This window comes from Triturus cristatus, chromosome 3_1 (assembly GCF_964204655.1).
Source record: "Triturus cristatus chromosome 3_1, aTriCri1.1, whole genome shotgun sequence".
NCBI lineage: Eukaryota > Metazoa > Chordata > Amphibia > Caudata > Salamandridae > Triturus > Triturus cristatus.
The window spans coordinates 329132176-329141207 of NC_140583.1; the positions used below are offsets into that span (position 1 = coordinate 329132176).

The following is a 9032-nucleotide window of genomic DNA, read 5'->3' on the forward strand; positions in this document are numbered from 1 at the left end:
CCCGTTTTTTTCCTCGTTTTTTGTGCCTTTCTGCCCTCTGTTCCACTCGTTTTCCCTCTTTTTGTGCCTTTCTGTCCTCTGTTACACTCGTTTTCCCTCTTTTTTTGTTCCTTTCTGCCCTCTGCTCCTCTCGTTTTTGTGCCCTTCTGCCCTCTGTTCCACTCGTTTTTGTGCCCTTCTGCCCTCTGTTCCACTCGTTTTTTGTGTGCCTTTCTGCCCTCTGCTCCTCTCGTCTTTTGTGCCCTTCTGCGCCACTCTTTTTTGTGCCTTTCTACCCTCTGTGCCACTCGTTTTCCACTCTTTTTTGTGCCTTTCTGTCCTCTGTTCCACTCGTTTCCCTCTTTTTTTTTGTGCCTTTCTGCCCTCTGTTCCACTCGTTTTTTTGTGCCCTTCTGCCCTCTGTGCCACTCGTTTTTCGTGCCTTTCTGCCCTCTGTTCCTTTCGTTTTTCTGTACCGGCTTGTTACCCAGGAGTCTGTGTAAGGCGCGCGCCTACAGACCGGTCCCTTAAGGTGACTGGCCACCACGTCATCAGAGACTTTATGTTCCTGTCTTGTCCTTAAGTAGACGACAAAGTATTGTGGGAGTTGTAGTTCTGGTTTAACTCAAATTGAACAATTTAGCTGCGGATCTAGATGAAGGAATACGGTGACCTTGCTTGCTGGGACTACATTCCTCTGCACGTCTAGTACACACTAGGAAACTGTCCCCCGACTTCCCAAGAAAAGGCCTCAGAGAGGACATGTGGTCATAGGACAGCCTTCATGGCCTGTGCCTGGCCTCCGAAGCTGGACCCTTCGAAGCACTGAGCCAGGGCCAGGGTTGGGGCGCAGAGGGGCTCTGCTCGCTTATACTCCCCCGGAGTGTTTATTCACTTTCAGAATGAATCCTCCATATCTGTAGTGTCACGTGAGGCAGGATCATGGGATTCTGTGGGTGCGCAGCCCTGTGGATCACCCCCCCCCCCCGAAACGTTCATCCTTGAAGCCCGGGATGTCAGGGTGGTGTCTAACTGGCTGGCTTTGAGGCGCTGCCAGAAAGACACGTTGGCGCTAGCTGGAGAGTTGTGCCTGGCTCCAAGGTCCACCTGTAGTGCCACTTAGTGGGAACTTGAACCAGGCGCTAAGCAGCGGTCGGATACTGGTGCGAGCTGGCGATATGTGCCAGGCTCTCTCGTGACCCGCACCTGATGGCACCCCGGCATCTGCCCCTGGCAGTGATTCACGTAGCTCCATCACTATAAAGTTATTTCGAAAAATTGATCCCTTAAAACTTACAGTCTATAAAACAATCATCAGATCACAACATTTCAAGATTGTTGGAACGGGACGTCACGAAAAGATTTATAAGGGGGACGAACCCTTAGTAAACAGGAATTGGCCTATCAACCAATCAAGAGACTGCAATAACAAGCGGCACTGAAAGCGATCGCTATTGTAAAATGTATGGGTGCGTCTGTAGCATAACTAGTGCTCATGTAAAGCGCTCTGATACCTCCGGGTCGAGTTCGCGCTATATAAAACTCCACCCAAAAAAAACAAGCATTTGCAATGCAATAGGTCTCGCATTGACGTGAGTTTGAGCTATTGACATTGCAAATAACAATGCCTTTTAGTTTTGTTTTCTTTTTATAAACATAAATAAAAGGCATTGTTATTTACAATGCCAGTGGCATAAACTTGCGTAACTGCGAGACCTATTGCATTGCAAATGCTTGTTTGGTTTGGTGCTACCTTTTGCTTTTTAGATAAGTACTCTATGGGAGTGAGTGCATTTTCCAGCTGACTCATGTGATTCTCTGCCCCAGTGTCCATGTTCCTTTGTCTCTCCAACTGCTTCTGTGCTCACCCTCCACCTCCTGCTCCGTGTGGCTCCGTTCCCAGTGTTTCTTCCCCCACTGCCATGTTACTCGCCCTCGTGCCTTTGTGCTCTTCAATCTCTGTGTTGCTTTGTCCCACAGTCTGGTTCTCTACTCCTCCCATGTTGCTTCAGTCCCCAGTGTTGTTTACCTACCACCTGCGTTCTAGTTTTGCTTCCCCGCCCACCAGTGCCCCCTGTTTTGCTTCTGCACCCCCATCAGTTTGCAGGCGTGAGCATGCATGCTGAACATGCCTGCAAAATGACATGGCCATCTATATCAAGAGGTTTTTTTTGTATTTGTAATTCTTTTACCATGCTCAAGGATGCTGTGCAGCATGGCTAAAACCCAAAGGCGAGACCTATTGGCTTTACCAATGCTGGTTTGCAAGACATGGACTAGCCACCAGACCCTATGGCAACCGAAGACTTGCTCATCTTGATCAACTAATATATAGGACCTGGAGTATTTTAAGATTACAGGGAGTGCAAACGCATGCATCCAATTGATTTCCAATGGCCATATTTTGTAGTCCATTGCATTTGAAACATGCGATTAGGGGTCATATTATATATTGTCACCTAGGGAGCAACGGATATGTGTGCCCACTTTGAGCACAACCGGGGCACAATAGTATTACAGAAGGGACTGCAGACACTTGTGCGTACCCTTCTGCAATACTGATAGCACTCGCGCACATATAGCGCCAGCGCTATTATGAGAAGGTCTTCCTTCATTTGCATGGGAGTGTGGCACTTTGCCTCTGCACCTGCTTTGTACTATGAACACGGGCCAAGAGGCATACATGACCTTAGGAGGCACATTGAAAGTGAGCCACAAAAAGGTGGCACACTTTCAGTGCGCCTCCGAAAGGCAGCTCTCTGGGGGGCAGAAAGGGGCTCTATCGACCCCCCAGACATTCTCCTGCAGTCGGATGCAGTCACTGACTACACCCACATACAATGGGCTCTCTCTCCCCTCTTCAAAGTGCAGGTGGCATGCTGCCTGCACTGTGAAACATGAAGGAGTGGTTTTAAAGCAGCCGCTCCATATTTCACTGATGGCGCTGTCCTGGGGGCAGCACAAGTTCGCGGCTGCCCTGCAGGCAGCACATTCTTTCCGATATGGCACACTGTCCCTGTTTCCACATGGCGCACCTTTTGGAAGGTGCACTATGGCACAAACAGAGAAAGTGCACTGTATACCTAATACGGCGCCTGGTGTTCTTGGGTTTTGTATGTTCAATAAGTGCCAGAATAGCATACTGGATTGCATTAAGGGCTGTCATTATTGTTGTGGCTATTTTAAACGACTTATATCTCTGTCTGGCCATCAAACGAGAGTGGATAGGGGAGCAAAGTATATATGACATTACAATGTAAACAATTACAACGCATGCTTTTACAACATGGTTTTTACATTGCAACTATCATTAAATCGCATGATTTTACAACGCATGCCATTACAACACATTTTTAAAAACTACCATTACGATGCATTCCATTACAATGCATACCATTACAACGCATACCATTACAACGCATAATACTTTTAGGGCAACAGTAGGATAAGTGTTGGATAGTGTAGGGGTAAAAATTACTATTCCCACTGCAGTGAGTGCAACAGTAGGGTAAGTGTTAGATAGTGTAAGGGTAAAAATTACTAATCCAACACCAGTGAGTGAAACAGTAGGGAAAGTGTTGAATAGTGTAGGGGTAAAAATTACTATTCCCATCTACCCTAAAACACATACCTACCCATAAACTAAAAAAATCTCCATTACTTACCTTATAATGCTTTATAATGGCATGAGCTGTAATGGTATGCATTGTAATCACATGCGTTGAAGTGACATGCGTTGTAATGGCATGCGGTGTAATGGCATGCAATGTAAAGGCAGTTGCGTTGTAAAAGCAGTGCGTTGTAACGACTGTGTTGTAATGGATGTTTCCCGGAGCAAAGAGCATATTCAGTATGTGACCAGATTCTTTGGTTTCTATTTGGTGCATCTTTACGTCAGGCATAGTGCTGGTGACATGTTGCTCAGAGATTCTGCAGGCTGTATGTAATTGAACAGTAGCATTGCTTTTTAAGACTGTAGGACACATGTTTCTATCGTCCATTTGATTTATTATTGCAAGGTTTATATTATTTGTGATTCCAAGTAGAAACTTATTCATAGCATATTACTGACAATATTTACTGATGAGGCTACATGAAAAAATTAAGTCGACAAGATGTTGTGTAGATTTGGAAAAAAAGTGATGCCCTGCGTGACATATTAATAATTAGATGTTTTTTAAACAATGTGTAACACATTCAAATCTTAATTCAATTTCGAGGGGAATAGTGCAGTTAAATCCACCGTTTTGACCCATTTTACAATGTGTTTTTTGGGGATGGTGAACCCCAACACCCCAGGAAAGGTTAATGTTTGCCTGGCACCCTGCAAAAGTATTGTACCGCTTCATTTATAAACTCTGAATTGCTTGGCAAGTAATGTGAAATTATTGCTGTAAAGTGCACAATTGACAATGTTTCAAAAGTTTGGCTGGGGGAGAATCCCCTATACCTGCATCCACTTTTAAAGTTCATCAGCCGCCATTGCTTTTAAGCAGTTCTGAGGTGACTGTAAAGGCTTCACTAGCTGAGGGTTGGGTAACATATTTGGGTTTGAACTTCAGTGACTAATTTAATATTTTTTGTATTCATTCCAGCACTGAGTGGCCCATCAATGGAACGCCAACATTTACAGGAGACTGGGCGGGCACCAACGCATTGCTTTCACTTACAGGCTGCTGTCACCTCTACAACAACACAGCCTGTACTCCATAGGCTCTAAGCCTATTTATTGAACTTAAAGCTCCCCACCTACAAGTAAACCAAACAAAAAGATATTACCTCTTAAACGTTTACAAAATAGATGAACAAGAGATGTTTTCAGTATGCTAATGTGTGCTGTCAGAAAAGATGCGGATGGAATGGTACACTGGGGCTAATGGAAGTACCAGAACTGACACAGCTTGAGATGGAACACCCCTTCCAGCATCCCATCTGTTTCCAGGGATAAGTAGGGAATGAAATATAATTCCATTTGAAAACGATGCCTTGTACCCAGCATGTCAGCTGTGGCCTACCACACATTCTGAGCAGCAATCACACCAATGGACAGTTACCTCTTCACTGGAGAAAAGGCTGCACCCAGGAAAGACGGATCCTTAGAGCTGGCTACTGATTATCTTGCAAATGGTTATCCGTCTCCTGCTGAAGACCACTGCCTCTGATCATCATCACACTGGTTTCTCAGCAGCAATCATACGTCAAAGAAGAAGAACACGTGTGAGGGTAATCGGCCAGCAGGTGGACTTAACTTCGGAAGAATGCAATAAATAAACAGTTTCAAAGGGGTGATAACAGACATGGAAAACGAGAACACCAGAAGTCAACACTTGTATCAAGCAGAAAATACAAAATATCCCGGATGTTCGGTTTAGCACACAATGTGGTGGGTTGTTTGACAGTGACTTGGGTCTTACGCTCTGTTTGCCTCATGTATGCACACTCCTTGCTTATATGTTTGTACATAGATATTACCCTGAAGGATCTGCTGTATTCTCCGTGGTTGTTGTCTGCATATTGGCTGCCTGTACCAACACTTTTTAATTGATTACATTTTCAATTCATTGATCAATACTCCGAATATACAGGCACATGCATCAAAGCTTTTTGCGATCGCAAACGGAGCGAATCGCAAAAATCGGCCATTTGCGATCGCAAAAATAGCTTTTGCGATGCATAAAACAACTTGCCACTCGCAATTTAAGAAATCACAAATTTTTGTGATTTCTTAAATTGCGATTGCATTTAAGGAATCGCAAATTGCGATTCCTTAACTGCAATGGAAGATGCCTTTAAAAATTGCGATTTCGCTATTTGGGCCCGCTATTTACCGTGGAATCATACCACATGGTAAATAGTGAAAACTTTGAAAAATGCACTAAAGTGCTTTTTTAAAAGTCGTAGGTTACACACACACATGTCCTTTGGACATGTGTGTGCGCAACATTTGTGCACAGATCGATTTCAGGGGTGCAACTGGGTGTTGTCTTGACACCCTTGCACCCTTGAAAATGCATTCTCAATTTGCGATTCTCTAATTGAGAATCGCAAATTGAGAATGTCTTCCCATTGATTCCTATGGGCCTCGTGGCCCATAGGAATCAATGGGGAGGTATTCCGTAATTGCGACTCGCAATTTGTGAGTCGCAATTAAGGAATGTTTAGAAATTGCAATTTTTCCAGCGATTTCTACATGCATAGGCTTTTGCGATTCCTTAATTGCGATTCCTTAAAAATCGCAATTAAGGAATCGCGACAGCCAATATTGATGCATGTGCCTGAATGTTTGTTTTTGAATAATTTAGAAAATACAGTCCTGTTATACAGCAGTGCTTAACTGATCACTGCCAGTAAAATAAAGTTTAATAACTCAGTAAACAAAACGCACTCACTTCAAAATAATTATTCACTTGAGAATGAAGTGAGCAAAACCTATCTTTATTGTTAAGATGTTGGATATTAAGGCTTGTTGGACTTAGGCATCAGCATTCTCAATCAAGTTAGCTTGTTAACACTGCCTCTGAAACAATTGTTTTAATTTACTATTCTGTGACCAAAGTCCGTAAACAAATCAGAATTAATGACGTATTTTACAATTCCGTGAGCAGATCCTGAGTCAAATGAGAGTTCCCCTTTTCTTTTAAAATTCAGCCAGCAAATTCCATCCACGCTTTCTGTAACAGGCTGCACGGCAATTCAATAAGATCATTAGCATATTGCATTATTGGTGAAAAGTGTGTTTTTTCACAAATTCATTCAGCAAAGCCCCTGTGCCACATCCTTCAAATTACTCCTGTAACTCAACTCATGGCAACACTATACACTGGTATGAGTGTAATGCGATACTTTCCCTCATCGATCCCAAACAACAGTGAGTCAAAGGTCACAACTTCAACCCCCATCTCTGCACTACAGTGTTACTCCACACTTAGCTTTCATTTACGCCCAAATCATATGAATGCTTCTAAGTGATCCCTCATAAAACTACACACCTGTCATAGAAAAGGCAAACCAGCGAAGTCTTGCATGAAAAAGAAGCCTGATTATTATAAAATAAACTTCACATGTGACCACCGAGAATACGCAACCAACAACCATCCAACGGAGGTTGACCACAGCATCCTAGAACTGAAACAGATATCAGGTTTGTGATAGAAAAATGATGTAACATGATCTCACAAATTCTAGGACATGATGTTTTCTAATTTGACCCAACCTAATTTGAATGCAAAAAGAAACCAGGCCCTACCTACACCTACTCACTACATTCAAAAACCTAGACATAACATTTAAAATGTCATCATTAGAAGAGCAGTGATTCTCCTTGACCTACCACTCTCAAGGTCAGCTGCTCCCAGTCTGGCTCAGAGAGTCAATGATGCCATCCTAACTTGAGACTCACAAAATAAATTGCTAGATTTCCTCATGTTCTCAATAATCACACTGCCACGTTAGCTCAGACTACACCAGCTATGTAAGATGTAAAAATTTACCCCTGCTCCTAACTTCCACCAAATATTTACCATCTGTCAGTCAATCCAAGGTAGGATACAGGGACATGTTAATGGCAAGACTCCCAAAATTCACTTTCATCCCTTCAAAGCAGTTCTTCACCTTACAGTCAACCTGAGAGCCGGCCCCTTGTGCGAGAACCATTCCACGGCTACTCTGGGCACTTTCAAGGCGTATCTTCAAGACTGTCATATTGACCTTACAAAGTCATCCACATAGACAGTCCAACTTATCCTTTCAAATCATGTTGTCGCTGAAGCAATCAACACAATTGACAGCAAAGCAGTATCAAACTTAGAAACACCAAACTTCAAACGAACAGACAGTTGGCCATTCTTTCACAGGTGTGCAACAAAAGCATCACCCAGGACTCCCACATAGCCGACAGCCCTGCACTTTTGCTTGCAACTACACCACGTGCACGTCTCATCCCAAACCAGCTCTCCACAACCAACGCTGTCACTATGTGTTATTGACTGTACTAGGTTCCAAAGTCCACCAGACCGAAACCACTATGTGTTCTGCAATATAATGCAAAATTATGTTTACAAAGATGACATCTGCAAAGAAAGCGTGGATGTGAAATAAATTGAATTAAACCCCATCGTAAATGTAAAATTATTTTATTCAGAGTTAAGGCAACATTAAATCCTTATACGGATGGGTGGGGGTGAGGGGTAGCAGGATGTACTCCCTGTTGGCTGTTGAAGCACTTCCACCAGAATGGAAAGAGTAAAGTATTTAATCCATCCATTATTTAAACTTTTCACTAGAAAGGCCCTCATTCTGAAGTGCACGGTTCTGGGGCATTGTAAGTTTCCAAGCAAATGTGCTGTTACTGTGCGGTACTTCTGCCCCTGTACTGTGCATTTACAAGTTAAACCAGGAATAGAGACCCATTTTTTCAGTCATAAAACCACACAAAATTCACAGTTCCGTGTGGCTTAATGCATGCATGTACCACCTGCTTTTAGCAGGTGATGAATGGATGTAGGGATCTTGGGTGAGTCGCCGGAATGAGGGACTGGGGTGGGAGATTAGAGGAGGGAAGGGGAAGGTAAATTCTGGCAGCTGGAGCATGGAGTGAGGCTTGGCTGGTGCTGCTGCCACTGTCTTATGCATTTTTTCCAAGTGGACACTAAGGTCCTGTACTCCCTAGCCCAGAAAAACCTACACATTCATAATCAGTCCGAGCGGATTTCCATGTGGTAATTAGTATACTCTCCACCTGACACGTAATGAGGGCCAAGTCCCAACAAATGCAATGCTAAGTTATACAAAGTGTCTATTTTAATTTTTGGAAGAACAAAAACATTTACGACAATAATCAAAACTTCTCAACCTCCTAAAGCAGCTCCAAAGCAGACCTTTTTCAGTGTTGTAGACCTTAGAACATAGGCTGGTGTTTCAGAGTCACTTTTGCATTTTTGAAAACGATTTAGGTTTTAACCAAATTCATGCCATTCCAATGAAAGACAGAGACAGGCACAACTGTGATGTTCCAGGCTTAGATCTGGTCCACTGAATATTTCATAGATTCTAAC

The 9032-nt window shown here is 43.3% G+C and overlaps 1 protein-coding gene across 1 annotated transcript in view; it reads left to right on the forward strand.

Annotated features, from left to right (window-relative positions):
- Positions 1-8092, forward strand: part of LOC146860199 (sodium/nucleoside cotransporter 2-like) — a 347088-nt gene extending 338996 nt beyond the window's left edge. Inside the window, exon 18 of the mRNA XM_085644040.1 lies at positions 4575-8092. Coding sequence (XP_085500166.1) covers positions 4575-4692 — 118 coding nt within the window. The 3' untranslated portion in view covers positions 4693-8092. The remainder of the gene's footprint in view (positions 1-4574) is intronic.
- Positions 8093-9032: the final 940 nt, after the last annotated feature.